Here is an 18296-nt window from a genome sequence, read left to right as displayed (position 1 = left end):
TGCTTGTTACTCCTAATGAGCAAAGTGGGTGACTTGCTGTGCAGAGGAGAAGGTACGACTGCCCTGCTCCTATCCCAAATTTAAGCAGTGCCTTGTATTTTCTGCTAGAACGGTGTACCTACTCCAAATTCAGAAGCAAATGGTTTTGCAATCGAGTATCCTGTAACAACTTCCTTCTTTTCTGCTTTTATATATTGCTTATGTAGCTTCTGTCTTTGTTTTCCCTCAAATGATTATTTCCTTCCGTCATTGGATTCTTTCCTTTTTCCTTATGGCCCCTTTCTTCCCACATGTATTAAAAGTTTCTTGGAAATGAGGGTTGGATTGTGACTGTTTAGTTTATCTATGCTTGTGAAGCTGATACTATTGAGTTTTTTGAAGGAGGCGAACAGGGAAGGGAGCAAATAACCAAACAAGGGGAAATACGTTGCTGGGGTTTTTGTTACGTGGTTAAGTACCATCATGTTGGACAGTGGGTCGAAACACTTTTCAACAGGGTGTGCTGCTGATGCTGTTCCATCCACCTGCTCTCGTTTGTTAAAGCTTCAGCAGCTTATCCTTTTAGGTGAAATTTAATTGAGACACCTGGCACTGTAGGTTTTAGCAATACCAGCTTGGCCTTTCTATCTCTTCTCACCTTGCAGTGGTGATGGATGCTCTTTGAAACTGGCTATTAATTTTAGCGATGCGAGTTCAGCTGTGTGAACAGCAGTTTGGGGAGACTGAGTGGGGATTAAGTGGATTACATATTAATACAGCTGCAGGTAGATGCTGTGTATGTGCTGAATCTTGAGTTGTCATTACTTGCAGTTCGCTAAGTTCATGGGATACGTGATGCCACAGGTTTAGTGTCGCACAAAAATCATACTTGTTCCTCATCAGTGAAATCTCAAAAGCTGAATTCTCATCTGCAGAACTGCTGAGGGGACTTCTCAGTGCACTTCTACATGCTTTCTGCAAGCAGTGTGCTCTTCCTTCTTTTTCAGGAGACGTACGTTGGCAGGATGGGAAAGTCTCTGGGACTGTGTACAGTGGTGAAGAGAAACTCACCCGTCTGCTAGTGCAGGTAAAGTGCAAGCAAAAGTTAGATTTTTGCATCTTTGCAGATACCCTTAGCGTCTTCAGGGTGACCAGAAACTCCGCAACACTGTTCCAGCATCTTTCAAAATAAATAGGGAAGATCTGAAGCTAAGGCTGCCCAACTATGAAGACAGACCCTGGGGTAAACGTAAGTGGAGTTATTAGCAAAGCTTTTGGTCAGTGTAAGGCTGGCCAAGTGGCTGTCGCTGCGAAAAGAACCATGTAGAGATAATCAGGATCCAATCAGACAAGATGTTTTGAGTAAGAAAGTAAGAAGCTGGAAACCAGTACTGACACTCTAATTCAGGGAATGGTAGGAGGCATAAAATTGCCATAGTTCAGGTTCAGCAAGCCCCCCTGACAGATGTGCCTTTGCTGCAGGTTGGAGTGGAAGCATCCTTGGCTGTCCTGCTACTGTGGGACCTCAGACTGGAACAGCTTCACTGGGCAAAACTGAATTCCTCTGGAGTTAAGCAAAAAAGAAGTTTGGAAAATGTTTTTTGGCGGTCCAAATCTTACAACAATGGAGCGCTGGCATGCTTCAGTGGTGTCTTTGTTAGATCTGTTTACCTACTCAGGAACTTTTCCTTTTGAGAAGGGTGGAAAATTACCTCAACAGCCCAAATGTCTGTTTTCAAATATATCTAGTTCAAGAGGTTTTCTGGTAGAAAGGGAAGTCCAGCCTTCTTGCTCCTGGGAACAGCTTTTGTAACAGCTGTAATGAGCTCTGTTTGGTGCTCGCTATTGCTGTTTTCTTCTGCGCGTTGACCTTTTCTTTGCCACTTCTGGGGAAACATAAAGGTCAGAGCAGCCTTTCTAGAGGGGCCTCAGCTTGGATCGAGTGTTGTGGAAACATTCCCTCTGTTTGTGCTGATTATTCACTTGTTTTTTCTGCTGTATTTCTTTTAGCGTCCCTGCAGTTGCTTTTTGATCTCAGCTGCAGGAGGTCGGAACTGGCCTGTTCCGCCCTTGTCCTGTGAGCCTGCAGTTGCAGAACAAGCATGAAATACTGGTTTCCGCGGCCACTTTTATTGCGGTGTGGGTGGGCAGCTGTGCTTTTCTAGCTGCTTCAGAATTCCCCTTTAATAGTCAACGTCAAAACTCGTTCTGCAAAGTAAGCTTTTTGACCTGCTTTGTGTCAAGCAATCATAGGGTCCATGTTGTGTTCTTTTTAAAAAATAGCTAGACAATTCAACCTGTCTTCACAACAAGAAATACTGCTATGTTATAGAATCACTCCAGAGGCCAGAATGCCCTAGAAAAACAAATGAGTTTGGTTTTTTTATCCCCCTCAGCTGTAGCTTCCCAGCTTGTATTTACTTGCAGCAGGAGTTAAGTCCAAGGAGATCTGCAGTATTTTTATGGCTAAATGCAGCTAATTTGCTTATACAGTGTGTTACGGTGACTTCCCAAATCTGCGCTGATAATCCAGTACTTCATCTGTAAGGCTAACTTTCTGTCTTTGTTTTCCGAAGGTGTATGAAGAGTTTGCCTGGAGTAATCCTCTCCATCCGGATATATTCCCTGGTTTGAGGAAGATGGAAGCAGAGGTAGTGAGGGTTGCCTGCACGCTCTTCAACGGAGGCCCCAACTCTTGTGGTGCCGTAAGTAGCTTGTCTTCAGGTGTCACATGAGCATTTTGGATATTTCTGACTTGGATTAGGTGCAAATGCACCGTCTGCTCTCCAGCTGAGGCTGAGGTGAAGCTAATTGTGGTATATGCCGTGCCAGCATGGCTGCATGGCGGACAGTTGTTAATTGCTTTTCTTAGTGAAGCTTTATGAGAGATCATTTAAATCAGGGAAGTAGTTCTCCAGATGAGGGGTTGTTTTTTTTTCATGCTCTTAAATGATATAGGCTTGATGGCAGCTGGAAAAGGGAATTGGTGTAATGTAGCCGGGCTGGTTGTCAGTGGGGGATGATGAACAGAACAGGGTCACTTTGAGTAGCTCTCCCTCAGTTTTAATCTCTGAACTGGAAATGTGTGAGCCTGCCAGAACACGAAGATTGAGGAGAAGGCCAGCTGGCTGGCTGGTCACCGACAAGCAGCTCAAAGTCTCAGTGATCGAGCAGGCATGGCACGTATTGTCATCTGTCCAGCTGGAAAGCTGTCTTCCCACACTTACGTGGCTTTCCAGTGCGCCAGGGTAGAAACCAGTTTTAAAGCCTTGATAGAGTTCCTAGTGAAAGTCCAAATGTATATTCTGAAACTGATGCTTTCAAAGTTGGTCCAGGAGTAAAAGACGTGAGCTTGTATGGTGAATTATTATTATAAAAATAAGCCATGGTTTCTTATGCTCCTCTCTCTCGCTTTACCGTTTTGGTAAGGATCCTGAATTCCTTTGGCCAAATTCTCTCCCTGTTTACATGGTGCGTGGGACAGCAAGGTCAGGTGCAGCTGGGATACAAACAGGCTGCTTAAATGGCTTGCAAAGAAGCAGTTCCATTTGTGAGAAGAATGCAGATAAGATATTTCAGAGCCTGGGAGTGAAGTGGTTGCTGCCTGCAAATATGCGAGGGAGGGAGAAGGCCAGAAACGATTGAGGGTCAGTATGGGAAGGCAGCGGTGACACTAGAGCTTATGGGCTGAATCTGACGGTTGGAGTCTTGGCTGTGTAAGGACTGGCTTAGCCTTACAGTAGTAGGTGTAGTTGGGACCAAACTCCAGCTGAAGATGAAACTTGACTGTGCAGTGCCTGGGAATGTGAGACCTGATTGTCTTTGATAGCAGGAGCACCCTGTGGCCTGACTTGTTTCCTCGGGACTCTATTCCTTGTCCCACCTTCAGATTTAGAGAAGGAACGTGCCCCTTTGCTTATAACAAGCATTTCATCTCCCCTCATCTCCTTCCCGGTTTGCAGTGCTGAGAACACTGGTGAGATTGTCCATGGGGTGGGGAAGAGGCTGTGTTTAAAGCTGTTGAAACTCATCTTTATCAACAGTTGGGATGTCAATCAATACAACAGTTGGATAGCTCTGTGGCAAACTTACTGTATTCTTGGAAGACTTTGCTTGCTGAAGCATGTGATGCCTGTGTTCAGTTTTTGTTATACGAAGTGTGTGTTGTAGAAGTGTCAACCTGGGCCCTGTGTGCTCTTTCACTCAAATGTAAAGGTGGAATTGCTTAAGAGGAAAGGTTCAGAATGAGTAAAAAACTGTTCCAAAACAATCGGGCAGTGACCACAGCCGACACGAGGCCTCCACAGATGCTCTCAGGGGAATCCTGCTTTTCCCCCTGCTCCTTTCTTCTTCCTCCTTCTGAGGATCGCACTGCAAAGCCACAGCTGAGATTGAAGCAGAAGCGAAGCAAATGAGGAAGCGTGCAACCTGCCGTGGAGTTTGGTTCTAGCTGGTTGAACCGGCAAATTTGCAGGGTGAGAGGGAGAGTTGAGAAGTTGATTTGCCGGAAACAGAAGATTAATTGCATCCCTGTAATTATCTTGTCCAAACGAGTCTTTCTGGTGGACTTCTTGTCTTCCTCCCACATTGCCCTTCCTGACTGTGAAGTGTCCAGAGTTGCTAATCATTGATGGAGAGGTGTGGGTGGATGTATGGAGGTCACATACTCTTGAAGTAGTTGGTATCAAATACTTCTCTTAGTTTCTTCTCCCCAAAACAGAATTAACACTTCAGAATTACTTCTGGAGGCTTGGACAGCTACCAAGTCCTTTAAAAATAGATATATATTTTTTTCCAAACAGATGCTACGCTTTCTGTCTCTGGAAAGTCTTGCTGTAGCTGGTTGCTCAGGTTGTGGGCAGTTACACTTCTGTAATAAGTGATTCTGTAAAACAGAGATGGCTAAACCAGGGAGGGTGCAATGCTCTGAGTTACTTCTATCCTTAAGTTGCTCTGCTCAGGAGGTACTGCTGGCTTTTTTTACTGAGAAGGTGCCTGCTTCAGCATTTGTAGTGTTAAAAACTAAAATGCTTTTTTTTCTGAATTTCATCACTGCCATCTCTGAGAAGTAGCGTGTCTTAGTGCCAGGTCCACTGGCATTTACTAACATGATTTTAGCAGCTGGGACGGCTTGTCCAGTTTTGTTGGTGCCTGGTGACAGTCCCTAAAGGCAGATGGAGCTTGTTACTGTTTTTGGAGAGTGTATCTGTGGCTGTGCAATGTGGAAGAAAAAACCCCAAAAGTTTGTGTCTGTGCTTCTCAGTGAGGCAATTTCACTTCCTTTGTTCAGATTTCCGTGACATGTTGCAGAACAGCATTTTTTGGGGCTAATACTCTGCTGCTCAGTCTGGGAAAAACAGGACAGTGACACGTTCATGCTGCTTCCAAGGCTTTTGGCAGCCTGGGGATCCCCACGCAGTCCTGTCCCGTGTCATGGGGACGTTTCCCTAAGCAGGATCTGTGGAAAGCAGTCCTCTGCCTTCTTTTTGAAGGTTTTCCATGTTTTTAATAAATACTAAAACGAAACATGTCTTTTTAGAGTTCTGAATGTTGAATCAGATCAGCAGCTTGCGTTATTTATAGAAATTGCCTTTATTTGAGAGATGGGGGCTCTAATTCTCTTTTGTTTAAACCTGGGCATAAAACCACTGACGATGCCCTTGTGCTAGGGGATGTGTAGGCACGTCATTTGCCTTAAATTGCACCGAGAGATGTTCCAGGTTTTTAAGCAGGTTTTAAAAGTAATCATTTTCAGCAACGGATGGATGCTTCCTATTTCTCACTAATTACTACTTTTGTTCTTACTTTTAATCATGTTACAAAAGAGCAAAGAGACAGGAATTGGTGATTTTTGGCTCCTGGGAGGTTCTAATCATATTTTTGTAGTGATTTGGGAAGGACCAATTAAGTTCAGCATGTAGAGGAGGAATGGGAGAGGTTGTTCCTGTCTGATGTGTGCACATGTTTCTGTTCACGAGGTGCTTTGTTTTGCAGTGCTGGCTCTCTGGATTTCCCCTCTAATTTGGGGAGAAATCACCACTTTTATGCAAGCTTCAATTATTTTTTTTTTTTTTTAGTAGTTTTTTCAACTTTAAAAAAGAGCAGCTTTGAAGTGCAGGGGAAAATTGTGTAGGGGAGTGCAGGTGTGTGTATTTGATGTCAATCTCTTGGTGAATTCTTCTTTGCACTTATTCTGCAGCTGAGGACAGGAGAGAGGAGGCAAAATCAGCAGATGCAAACCTAGAGCCTCCTGTAAAAACCATCTTGTCTCTTTCTCCCAAAATTCTGGGACGTCTATGCTTTGTTGTGGCTCTGGCTGCACATTTAAGTAGGACTTTTAACAGTGAAATACGAGTAATGTGTTTTGGAGGACGAGAGGGGCTTAAACTCTGCAGATCTGCCAGGTTTTATCTGTAGTGGCGAGCTGGTCACCTTGGGAGGGACAACTAGTGGGATGTATAACCTGCAAGTTTACGGGGGGTTTATGTGAGTCTGCCACTATGTTATGACTGTGCAGTGGATTGTGGTGTATTTTTAGTCCAGTGCTGCCTTAGAAATAAATTGTAGTTTGCTTTTTTATTTGTGGGTTGGTTCAGCTCGCTGAAACTTTTGGTCAGCTTCGTCTCCAGGGTCTGAATGGATGTGTTTCCTAAGCTGAAAATGCAAGCAAAACTTTAGACCATGAACCAAAATGGTTCTTTTACGTCTGACAGTTTTACAGTGGCATGACCGAAGAAATCCTAGAATAGGGACTGTTTAAATGATACTGAAGGAATATGCTGAGTTTAAATAGCAGGAGGATAGTGTTTCCTCTGTGCTTTCTCCTCTCCCCTCCCATTTGGAAAATAAGAAATAAATCGAGAACAAAAAAGTCTGCTTGCTTGCCATTTTCAACACACTTTGCCTGGCTTTTGAAGATAGCTCAAGGTTGGAAAGCTGCTTAAAACAATGCCTGTTTCCAGCCCTTTTTCCCCATGGCATTGCTTGAGCCTGTGAACTTTCATTCAGAGGAGAGAGGGGGGAAAAAAACCCCAACATTTGTGCGAGCCTTTGGCGGGTGCTGAATCACTGCATGTTGGCCGGCTGCCGTCCTGCCGCGGGCACTGGGGAAGTTGTATCCTGTGACAGTGATTCAACAGCAGAATGAGTTTACTGTTGGTAGCAAAAGCTGACAAAAACCTCGTGGAAAGGAGCAGACTCCCTCTGCAGGTATAAACCGCCTGGACCAAAAGGGGTTTTGCTGTTGTAGCTTCACCACGGGGAAGGTGCCGCCGTAATTCAAGCTCCTCTGGCATAGCTCTGTGGTGTACGCTCGTGTTGATACTGATGTGCTGACTCTGGGCCAATTTAGGAAACTGACCTGGCTGGATTGTGTGGATTTTCAGCTGCCTGAAAAAGTGTTCTGTGTGGTCATCTGCCTGGGAGGAGGATCCATCCTGGATACTGCCAAAAATCGTTGATTCTGACCTCCCAAAAACTCTGTGTGGCTCAGCATTTCCATGCAGGTGATAAGCCGGACTTTGAAGGAAGGTTTGTCATATGTGAGGGTAAGATGGTGGTGGTTTGGTGGAAAGATCAAAATGGGAATAAGCCAGAGGCTGCTCTTTGAAGGGCAGGTTGTCTAGAAAAGAGCGGAGGTAGGGACTGCTTGCTCAACAAGGTGCAGACCTGGTGGCACGAAGTGTCTGGTATTCGGTAACAGGAATCACAAGATCCCCAGATCATGCCTAGCGAAGTTTTCACAATCACTGCAATATTTTAAGCAATGTTGCCAGCAGTGTTACAAGTATGCAATAATCCCATTCCTCTTCTCCCACCCAGCAGTAGGAGGGCAATCCATGCTATTTATACCAGCTGTTTCTTTTCTCCAGAAATAATAGCCGACAACTTACAGATCTTTTCGTAAGAAGGGCTGAGAAGTGAATCACACAGCCCATAAAATGCTTTGGACATTGTGTTCCTGCTACTGTCTACTTGCTTCATAATAAATGCAATGATTTCTTTATCCAGCGTGATGCTCTGCTGGGGTTTTCCTGCGACAGCTGTTGCTTTACAAACTACTGAAAAAGCAGAAATTGTCTGTGGTGTGACTGTCACTTCCACGGTGCCTGTGGTGGCAGCTGCTGCAGTTTGGCTGGTGTTAGGAACAAATGTGGCAAGCTGCTTCATGTGCCCATGAACTTTGTTCCTTATCTCTGTACTTAATGTTTAGTCATTGTCACGCAGCCGCACTTCTTCTTTGCATTTTGGGGGTTTGCAGCTATGTCAGCTGGGAAGAAACAAAGGAAAGCCCAGACTAGCAGATGTCATAAGGCTTGCAAATGTGACTGTGTCCTTTTTATGTTTATTTTTTGGGAGCGGGGGGAAGAGGTTGAAAGGGGAAGTTGCAGTTGGTTCAGCAGAGCTGAGGATCAAAATTAGTCCTCCATAAGCGCTAAATGTAGCTTCAGGTTTGTGTCTTTCACTTGCTCTTCTGTAGACCTGTCCCAAGTACCCCCATTCTCACCCAGCACCGCAGTAAATCAGCCCTGCAGGCTGCTTGAAAAATCAACCTCACATTTTACTGGGTTAAAGTTTTACTTTGAAAGGTTTGTGCCCGCATGCTTTTGTGTCTCCTGCCTGTCAGAACTCATAAAGGCCGACTGACAAGAGGCAGTCCTCCCACTTGAGGAATTTCTTCTTGTAAAGAGTTTCATTTGTTTATTTGCAACAGCTCTTGAGTTCTGGTGTGTGGTAGTAAATTTGATCAGGCAGCTTGTGCATGTGCCTTCCTCTCTTCCACTCCCTTGTTCTCCTTCTGATCAGGGTAAAGAGGGCTGGAACAGGATGGGTAGGGGTTGTGCAGATACTAAGGGACCTGCTGAGCAGAATAATGCAGAAATTCCTCCTGATACAAAATTTCTTGGGTCCTTGAGAACTTGAAAGCTCTGGCCTGGTGTTGACCCGACCTAGACTGGCCTCTGCAGAGAGAAGGTGGGAGAGAGCTCTGCGGCATTCCAGGTTTTGGGAAGGTTTTGTAGCTCAGGAGCAGTGCCAAGGCTGAGCTGGCTCTGTGCCTCAGCATGGGCACTGCTCCAGACCTAATAAACCCTGCTGGGCTCCCATTGACTTAATACAGAGTCGACTTTGTTGTGTCCATATATGTGATATAATTAATCTGCAATCCAGATAAACAATCCCTGGGTACTCAAGAGCTAAGTCTATACTAGTAGCGTCATGTTTGGCAGGTAGGGTCTGTGCAATACGGTCCCCTCTTACCAGACTTTTAAGTTGGATATTTTTTTTTGTTGTTTTCCCTTTCCCCCTCCCCCTTTAAATAGTAGAGTCAACCTTTATTTAAACGTGCGCTTTCAAGCAGAATGGCAGAAAGCTATCTTGAGCTGTTCACTGTCTTCTGCTGCCCTTGAAACCTGAGTTGTCCTGTGCATCTCCTGCTTCTGAAGCCTTTCTGGGCAGAGATGCTGTGGCAGCATCCCTTTTTTTTGTTTTTCTCTTTTCTGCAATGTCCATGTAAGTGGTTGTTTTTTTTGTTTCTTCTCTTCTTCGCTGCAGATGACATCTGGGGGGACAGAGAGCATTCTGATGGCCTGCAAGGCGTACCGAGACCTGGCTTACGAGAGAGGCATCAAACAGCCAGAAGTGTGAGCAATACCTCCGGCTTGGTTTTCCTTTTGGGAGCTTGTGGGATTTATTGTTCCTCTGAGTGGAGGTGGCTGCTAGACCCCAATATTCCTTCATTTCCTAGCTCATTACCACCTTCTCCTTGTCCATCTGTGTCTGAAAGAGAAAAACCTGGGTCGAAAAAAGCGGTGTAAAAGGAGAAGAACCTCGAATCAGCCTGAGGGGCATGAATGTTGCTGGGGCGCTGTAGTAGCGATGCTGTGCAGGTGTATTTTGGCAATACCTGCATGCCACTCTAGACAGAGCCTCCTTATATCCACTTTGGGCTCCTCTCGAGCAGAGGTTGTCAGGCCCTTTGAAGTGTTTAAGGGTTTTGATTTAATCAGATCAAAGAGGATTTAGCCTGAAAAATCTGGGGCTGATTGGAGCTGAAATGAGGAATCGTGCTAATTGTTACACTGCTAATAGAGGATTTGTTCTCTCTAATGTGCTGCTTTTGTCTAGACAGTGCATCAAAAATATCTCTGTGGTTAATTGCTTACGAGGGAAAAATGTAAAGAGAGATGAAACACTGTGGTGTTCATCTTCTGCTGAATTCCTGCTGTTCTTTTCTTCCCTCTCAAACATTTTTACATGCTATGAAAGGCCCTGATAAAGATACGATACCTTAGAAAGACAAGGTTAATTAAGGCTCTTCAGCTACTGCCGTTCAAAATGGGAGACAGCAAAAATGTTATTTTCGTTTGGTGTTACTTATGCTGCTCTTTCCTTTCTGTATCGTCTCAGATGCCCCCCTGAGGGCGGGTGGTTGGTTGGAGATAGAACAATATCATTTGATATGAAAGAAATCAGCTTTCTTGGGAATTCTGGTTCCTAGTTCACAAAAGACCGTGCAGTGGAATAGAATTACTTTAATAGGTTTTCTCTGGGTTGCTCAAGGTCTGGTGTTCCATCATTTTAGTTCAGAACAGCACATGGCCCCTATTCCATCTCAGAGAGTATTTTCCCCAACTCCTTTATTTTTTTTCAATCTGTATGATTTTTGGCTAGTTGAAACATGCAGTTGGCGTGTTTGTGACCTGTCATACAGAAATATCTACAAGTCGAATTTTTTTTTTTTTCTCTTTCCCCTTCTGTTCGCGGTAGATCTGAGGTGCTGCCTGGGTGGACATGTGATATCTGTTACTTTTCTAGGTTGGTGCCGGTGAGCGCTCATGCAGCGTTTGACAAGGCAGCGCATTACTTTGGGCTGAAGCTGATTCACATCCCGTTGACCAGGGCTATGGAAGTGGATGTTCAGGTATCGCTTTTGGCAGCACAACACTCTTCCAATGGGAAATTAGCACTGTGCAGCAAATAGCAAGAAACCCACCTATCCAGGTGGCAAGTCAATGGATAGAGAAGGATGAATCCTTCCTGGAAATAAGGAAAAATGGCAAGAATTAAGTGCCTGTTGTTGCAGATAAAGCATTGTTTGAAATAACTGTATGTAAAACATCCCTTTCCCCCGTGTGATTAATTTAGAATAAAATACTTTATGTATTTCAGAAATAGCCCCAGATTTCAGATGGGGGCAAACAGAAGTTTTCTAGTATTTCCAAGTGAATGAGTTAAATTACTCAGCTGATGTCTGCTAATGCCTTGTAGCTCATTGCTTTGCTTTCTATTGGCTTTTATGTGTTGGTTTTTAAGATCAGATGCTGCACGTTTTCACTTTTTATCTTTTTTGGCAGGGTGGCACTTGGTAAATGGAATGTGAGCATCTTCTCTCTTTAAATCTTCAGGCAATGAGGAAAGCCATCTCGAAGAACACAGCCATGCTGGTCTGTTCCGCTCCCCAGTTCCCCCATGGAATTATGGACCCGATTGACGAGGTGGCAGAGGTAGGATGCCCCTGGGACTTTGGGGTGCTGTAGCAATAAAACCACCGTGTACAAGAAGAGCGGAGGGGCTCCCAGGAAGCCACTCAGTTAATCTGGTGGGAGGAGCAGACTGGTTGAGAGGGTATTACTGTCCTCAAATCTGGTGTTAACCAACAGCAGGGTGTCTAGGACACAGTTTAGAAGTAAGGAGGAATGTGAGGCTATTTTTTTGCACTCTTAACTGCTGTGGGAGGGTGTACTTTAAATACCAGAAGTACCTCTGGGCATTATCATGAAGGTGTTTGTTTGAGGCTGGGTTTCGAACCTGAGCCGGTGCACACGGTGTGTCCTGGCGAGCCTTTTGCTTGTGTTTTGTCTCTGAAATCTCAGGTCTGTGCCACAAACTTGGGCTGTAACTGAAGATATGTGTTGTGTACATGACTTAGGGCTCTGCTGCACACACTGCTAGATTAACCAGAAGGGCTCATTCTTTGATATCTGAGAGGAAATACCAGCAAAATAGTCTATCTGGTAAAAAGGTTTTGATTTAGGGCCTCTACTGGTTGTAGCAAGCTTGATGCAGAAGTCTGAGGAATGCGTGGAGGGAGTAGGAGTCAAAGGGCCAGGATCTTATTTTTCAAACACACCTCTTGATGTTTCTCTCCCTGCTCCAGTTATTTATTTTGTATGTAACCAGCCAAGGCCTCTGACCTTCTTTTCATTTGGATCACGGCCTTACACTTTATTGTGGATACTCCTTTCAGACCACGTTATCGCATCTCTTTGGCAGATACAGCAGATTGCCAAAATGCGATGTTGTTTTTCCTCTTGCTGGCTACCTTCAGATACCTGAAAGGCAGGAGAAAGCATTCCACAAGTAGCCAGCCCTTCCAGATCTCCTATCCTCACCAGCTTGAAAGTGGCATGATGTTCCAAAAGGGTCCGGGAAACATTTAATTTTGAAATGCAAAGTACCTTTTGGCAACCAGAGTTTGGGTGCCCTGACAACATTGTTTTCTTGCCTGATTGCATGTTAGTAACATGAATCTTGTTCACATGCAGCTTGCGGTGAAGTACAAAATCCCCTTCCATGTCGACGCCTGCCTAGGTGGTTTTCTTATCGCTTTCATGGACAAGGCAGGGTTCCCTCTAAAGCGTCCGTTTGACTTCCGCGTAAAAGGCGTGACCAGCATTTCTGCTGATACCCACAAGGTAAGAAGTGGTGAGAAGAGTCTTCCAATTCTCTAATTTTTTGGGAGAAATTCCTGATGCCATCCCTGCCTTCAGATGTTTCCACTCTGTGTTGTGGAGGAGCACTGACGTGCAGGGTAAGGCTGTCTTAGCTGTTTTGTGCGATGCCCGAAAGTACAGGCAAATGGGATCTTTGCGACAGCATGTAGTGAGTGCTTGAATCTGATCCTCTGCCCTCCTTCTGCTTTTTAATGCTCTCTGTGCCCCTTGCAGTATGGCTACGCTCCCAAGGGTTCCTCGGTGGTGCTGTACAGCGACAAGAAGTATAGGAGCTACCAGTTCTTTGTAGCACCCGACTGGCAAGGGGGTATATACGCCTCCCCCTCTGTGGCGGGCTCCAGACCTGGTGGAATCATAGCTGCGTGCTGGGCGACTCTGATGCACATCGGTGAATCGGGCTACGTTGAGGCTACAAAGAGGATCATTAAAACGGCACGTTTCCTCGAATCAGAGTACGTATGTGACTTAGTGTTTTGGTCATGCTCTTTAGCCCTGTTCTGGACTCCTTCTCCCAAACTGATTTTGTTTCTCTTGCAACTTTTCTTTGTGTGTGTTTTTTTTTTTTTTCTTTTTCCCCCTGGAGAAGCTATAGCATGTTAGCTGCTGGGTGGGGATCCACTGGGCAGTTACGAGTGAAGATGCTTTGCTTATGCCCAAGCTGCTGCCCTGTGCCAGCCAGCTGAGAGGCATAGAGAAGAGGGCTGCAAACATCTTTATTTAGCTGACTTTGCTTTGAGAGTTTCTTCTGCCACAGCCATGGCTGAAGGGGAATCTGTAAGGACTGACTCAAGATGATGGAAGAAGGGTTATACTCTCTCTTGTTGGGGTGCTTGTGTTGCTGTGTGAGCGGATAAGCTGATCTTCTCAGCTACTCTGTCTTCCCTTGCCTCTCTGTCTTCCCTCCTTTCCATTTCTTCCTGAATTTACTTCACCTCAGGGGCCTGAGTCCTCTTGCAAGTCCCAATGGCCTGGGCTGGTTGCATGATTTTTTGCTAGGAATGTGCTGTCTTCTGTTCCCTTCTGTAGCTTTTCCTTTAAGGCTCCAGATAGATGGACAGTGTCTTACCCCCATAACCCTCCCAATCAATCACTTCTTTTCTTCTTTTCAAGACTGAGAAAAATTGACAGCATCTTCATTTTTGGGAAACCTGAGGTGTCCGTCCTCTCCATCGGTTCGGAAACTTTTGACATTTATCGATTATCTAATTCCTTAGCTGCAAAAGGATGGAACTTAAATGTCCTACAGTTCCCACCGAGGTGAGTTTGTGGTCACAGCAGGAACCATTGTTGTAGACTGATGGAACAATGTGTGTAGCCAGGGTACACAGGATGGTTGTCTTCAGGCCATGTAGCTCTCTTGATTTACTGAGTTGTGTTGTCTGTATTTTGATAAATTGTATGTAGACTTTTCCTCTGCAGAGAAGGAATTACTTTTGTGGTAATTGAAAGAACAGGGAAGGGCTGACCATTTTCAGTGATTTTTCCAGCCTGATGTAAAATTAATGTTTGTCAGAAAGATTTCTTGAGTGGGTATTTTTTTTTTCTGTGGGTAAAAATGGCAGATGCTGTCAGATGTAGCTACGCTGAAAAAATTTTGGACTTGCAGTTAGTGTGAAGCGAAATCTAGAGAGACTGAAGTGGTAGCTCAGGTTCGAGGGGCTCCATTCCTTCTGGTGGATGCCAAATTCCACGCAATGGGTGACTACTGGCTTGTCTGCGCTGGAGAGGAAGGAAATGATGACAAGGATCGCCCTGCTTGCAGGCAGCTGCGTTTTCCTTACCTGGAATGAGGTGATATAATTATAGCCCTTTAACTGTGTACAGTGACATCCAGAAGGAAGAGGGAGTTGCCATTTTGCGAAAGAGCTGAACTCCCCGCAGCTTGGTTCTAGCAAATATTTTGCAGGGATTACCTTTAATTGGAAGGGAGTGGCTCGTCTTCTCCCATTATACTGCTGAAATGCCCAGAAAACATGGGGTTGTCCATACTTGAGGTGGTTAATCTTTCCCCTCTCCCCTGCCCACCCAGCATTCACCTCTGCATTACGCAGTTGCACACAAGGCCCGGGGTTGCTGAGCAGTTCCTGCAAGATGTCAAAGACAGCGTCGAGGAGATCGTGAAGGACCTCAACGCCAAGACCACAGGCATGGTAAGGAGACCAGCACGTAGTGAGGAGGTGTGTGTGGGGTGAGGGTGTTTCTCTGATGGCATTAACGATCCTTCATAACGACCTCCTCTTCTCCGCTCAGGGCGCAATCTATGGAATGGCCCAGTCCGTCCCAGACAGGAGCTTGGTAGCGGAGATTTCTCAGGCGTACTTGGACGGCCTCTACAGCACGGATGTTCCCTGCAGTGAAAAGCACATGAACGGCTCTCCCGGCCACCACTGACTGTCAAGCAACAATCGGTGCCTTGCCAGCTAGCACTGGGGTGGTTCTAAAGGTTTTGGAGAACAGGAGATTGCAGTAAGCCTTTGTTCTATCTGATGGCGGCTTCATCTTAAAACTTCCTTCCATGTCTTAGTCTGTTCTGAAGTCCACATTATTTTCATGCCCAACTTTAGTTTTAGGGCTTTTCTTCCCTTCCCCTTGCCTATTTTCATCATGACTATTGATGGTGAATCAAATGTCCATTCCACAACTCAAAATTCCTCAGGTATTCTGCATGTCACTTCATTCCTTGCTATTTCTTCTCCTCAGACCTGATATTCAGCCGGCATCCAGCCAAGCATTAGATTTGAGTTCTCACATTGAGTTCCAAAGCTTCAATCTTCCCAGAAGTTGAAGGTAGAAAATAAATCGGATATTTTGGTTTGAGTATTTCTGCAAGCCACTGCATTTAACAGACTGTGCTGGGAGCCTTCTATCTATGTAATTCAGAGCTGATAAATTGGCAAAGGAAAGATGGTCATGTACTCTTTTGGAAACCCCCTCTGGAGATCTCAGTGAGACTGCAATCAATAACTGCTGAAGAGGGTAAAAAAAAACCCAAACAAAATCCTTTTTCTGGAATCTCTTGGTTTGAATAACAGCAGAAATAGAAACCAAGTGGATGGTATAGAGAGAGGAACTGGATGGTACTGAAAATCCTAGGTACATAGTAACTGTTTTGCTTCCCTCCCTCTTTTGGAAGCATTTACCACCTAGAGTGCTCATTGTACCTTGCACAGTTCTGGAGGGACGTGCAAAACGGCGATTTCACCGTTCATAACTTGAAGGTTTTGCACTATCTCATGATGCTGTAGTAGAGTCAGCCCAGCCCTGGCATGTGCCACAGCAAGGGACTTCACCTGCAAACGGATGGCGCCAAAGCTGACCTTTTTTTACTGTGATCTTTTAGCATAAAAGGGTGACTTCTTTAACAGTAGTGATCTCTGCTCTTTGCACTGATTGTTTTAAGGCACATTCTCAAAAAGGGCATTCACCATTGTGCCTTGATGCTTCTCTGGCTTTTTTTTTCTGTGGGATGCCAGGGCGGGCTTGAGGGTTCAGCTGTCGACGGCAGCATCTGCTGCGGTTGTTTCCTTATGGTACTGTACTGAAAAACAAACCTCAAAGGCAGACTGGCCTCAGAGAAGGACACTTGCCTGTAACGTAGAAGAGGAGTTGTACTGAGCCCAGTTCCTTCACAGTATTACAAAGATGCTGGTCCAGCTCTGATAGGATGCAGCAAGTTGGGAGAGAGTCAAGCCTTGGGTGTATGGCTCACCCTTTCGATTTTTCTCCGCTGTTTTTATGGTGAGAGAGTTTTCCCAGTGCTCCTTGGGAGGTAGTTGTGGCCTTAAGGACAAGCTAGAATCTCTTGAGTTATTGAACAGCGGTGGAGTTACTCCTGCAGGACTTTCCCCTGTGTTTCCTCTCAGCTTTTTGCAAGCTACCAAGGAGAGTTTCCCAGGCAGAATTCAACACTTGGGCCACGTCTGCAGAGCCTCGTGCAGGGTCGAAGGCATCTTTCTCTGCTGTAGTGGGCTTGTTAGCCCTAAAGCTGACCCTCACTGGCTTAACACTCGCACAATAATTATATGAGAAGGTTATTTACCAGCCACTGCACAAACCAGCGGAGCCTTGGCCCAGCCATAGAATACTTGCTTTTTAACAGGCTCATTCTCAGTGCTAAGACACAAAAGTGTTTTGGCCATCTGCCCTTAAGTGGATGACTTTATGCATGTCTCTGAGCCCTTTTGAAAAGAGTTGAATTGCCTGATAGTCTCTTGATGGTGTTACCAGCTCTGGCAGTGAGCGTTTGTGTTGGACCTATTTATTCTGGTAATGACTTGCCAATGTGACCATTATTGCATCTCTGAGTTTGCTGTACTTTGGAGGCAGTCTTGAAGTATCTGGCTGCTGTGATGATTCTCTTTAGAACCGAGATTTAGAGGAAACAAGACAAAACAAGGGAGGTACTCTTTGTGTTTCTGCTTTAAAAGAGAGAGGAGAGATGGACTGGAGTGGGGTGAAGGAGAAACTCCTTTCTCTTCACTGGCTGCGTTCTCCTCCCACAAAGTAGTGGATCTAACAGATCAGTGTTCCATTTCACATTTTTGGATGTATTTAAAGATGTTATTTGTAAGTCAATGGTATTCCATTCTGGGCTTCACTTACTAGTCATATTTGTGGGTTTAATTGTTTTGTGTGTATTTGTTCTATACTGTAAATGTAACCTTCTGGTCAGGAATAAGACGCTGTAATTTGCTGTGTAGTCTTTATTTATCCTTGTCATCTAACATGTAATCTGCATCTCCTTTATCATGCCAAATGGTCTTAGAAAAACGGTGCGATTAACAGGCTGTATAATTATTTAAAAGACAAAAAAGAATTTTATGGACTGGAATATGATCTGAAACTGGATGGTACTTCAGACCTCAAGGGATCTTTGCAAGTATTAATTCCTGCAAGATTTCTGTGAGATTTTCCAAGTGGGACACTGGATTTATTGCTTGTACAAAGCACTCCCGAGGGACTTGAGTGCTCTTAGGTACTAGACCGAAGAATATCCAATGGGATGGACCAAGAAGAGTTGGGTGTCTTCATGCCATGGATTTCATCTACACTTTCCTGAAGTGGAAGGGTTCTGTACAACACAATAATGTCTTGCCCTGTAATTACACGTGGACTTTTTGATGAAGAAATGGGATGAGTTCATCTGATGGCAGTGTTCTCTATTGTTCCAACTTGCCACTGTACAACTGTAGGCTGAAATAGCTGAAGAGATGGTGAAAATGGGCCTAGTTTGTATTAAAATGGTGCATTTAGCTATGTAGGCTCATCGAACTCTTTATGTTTCTGGTGTCAATGCTCATTTGAATGAATGGGGACCTATTGCTCCTGGTCTTTGCTCACATACAGCCTAATCTGCGACTGGGAGAATGGCTTATGAATTCTCACTAACTCTGCCCCAGGGCTGCTCTTTCCTTCTGTCAAGATAAAGGTGGTACCTGTGGCCACGTCTTGCATGTGATGTTCAAGGATGCTGAAAATTGCCATTTAAGAGCTATGAATTTTCTCTTAATACTTTATAGAACTTAAAAGAGTTAAGAAAAAAATACCTGAATTGGGTGTTCATAGTGTTTCTCCCAGACTGTT

The 18296-nt window shown here is 44.8% G+C and overlaps 1 protein-coding gene across 2 annotated transcripts in view; it reads left to right on the top strand.

Moving 5' to 3' along the window:
- SGPL1 (sphingosine-1-phosphate lyase 1) overlaps positions 1-18296 on the top strand; it is a 53550-nt gene that overhangs the window by 13650 nt on the left and 21604 nt on the right. Inside the window, exons 5-14 of one of the 2 annotated variants that reach the window (XR_010606486.1) lie at positions 987-1066; positions 2556-2684; positions 9532-9620; positions 10795-10900; positions 11385-11483; positions 12525-12674; positions 12927-13165; positions 13824-13970; positions 14743-14863; positions 14964-15179. Coding sequence is in view for 1 of the 2 variants with exons in the window: in XM_065639405.1 (XP_065495477.1) it covers positions 987-1066; positions 2556-2684; positions 9532-9620; positions 10795-10900; positions 11385-11483; positions 12525-12674; positions 12927-13165; positions 13824-13970; positions 14743-14863; positions 14964-15104 (1301 nt within the window). In the remaining variant the exon portion in view is untranslated. Of the gene's footprint in view, positions 1-986; positions 1067-2555; positions 2685-9531; positions 9621-10794; positions 10901-11384; positions 11484-12524; positions 12675-12926; positions 13166-13823; positions 13971-14742; positions 14864-14963; positions 17985-18296 lie in introns of those variants that run through there. The other variant, XM_065639405.1, reaches the window with a different exon arrangement.

Source organism: Caloenas nicobarica, chromosome 7 (genome assembly GCF_036013445.1).
Source record: "Caloenas nicobarica isolate bCalNic1 chromosome 7, bCalNic1.hap1, whole genome shotgun sequence".
Lineage (NCBI taxonomy): Eukaryota > Metazoa > Chordata > Aves > Columbiformes > Columbidae > Caloenas > Caloenas nicobarica.
The sequence above is the reverse complement of the archived record's forward strand: the minus strand, read 5'-3'. Positions and strand labels throughout refer to the sequence as shown.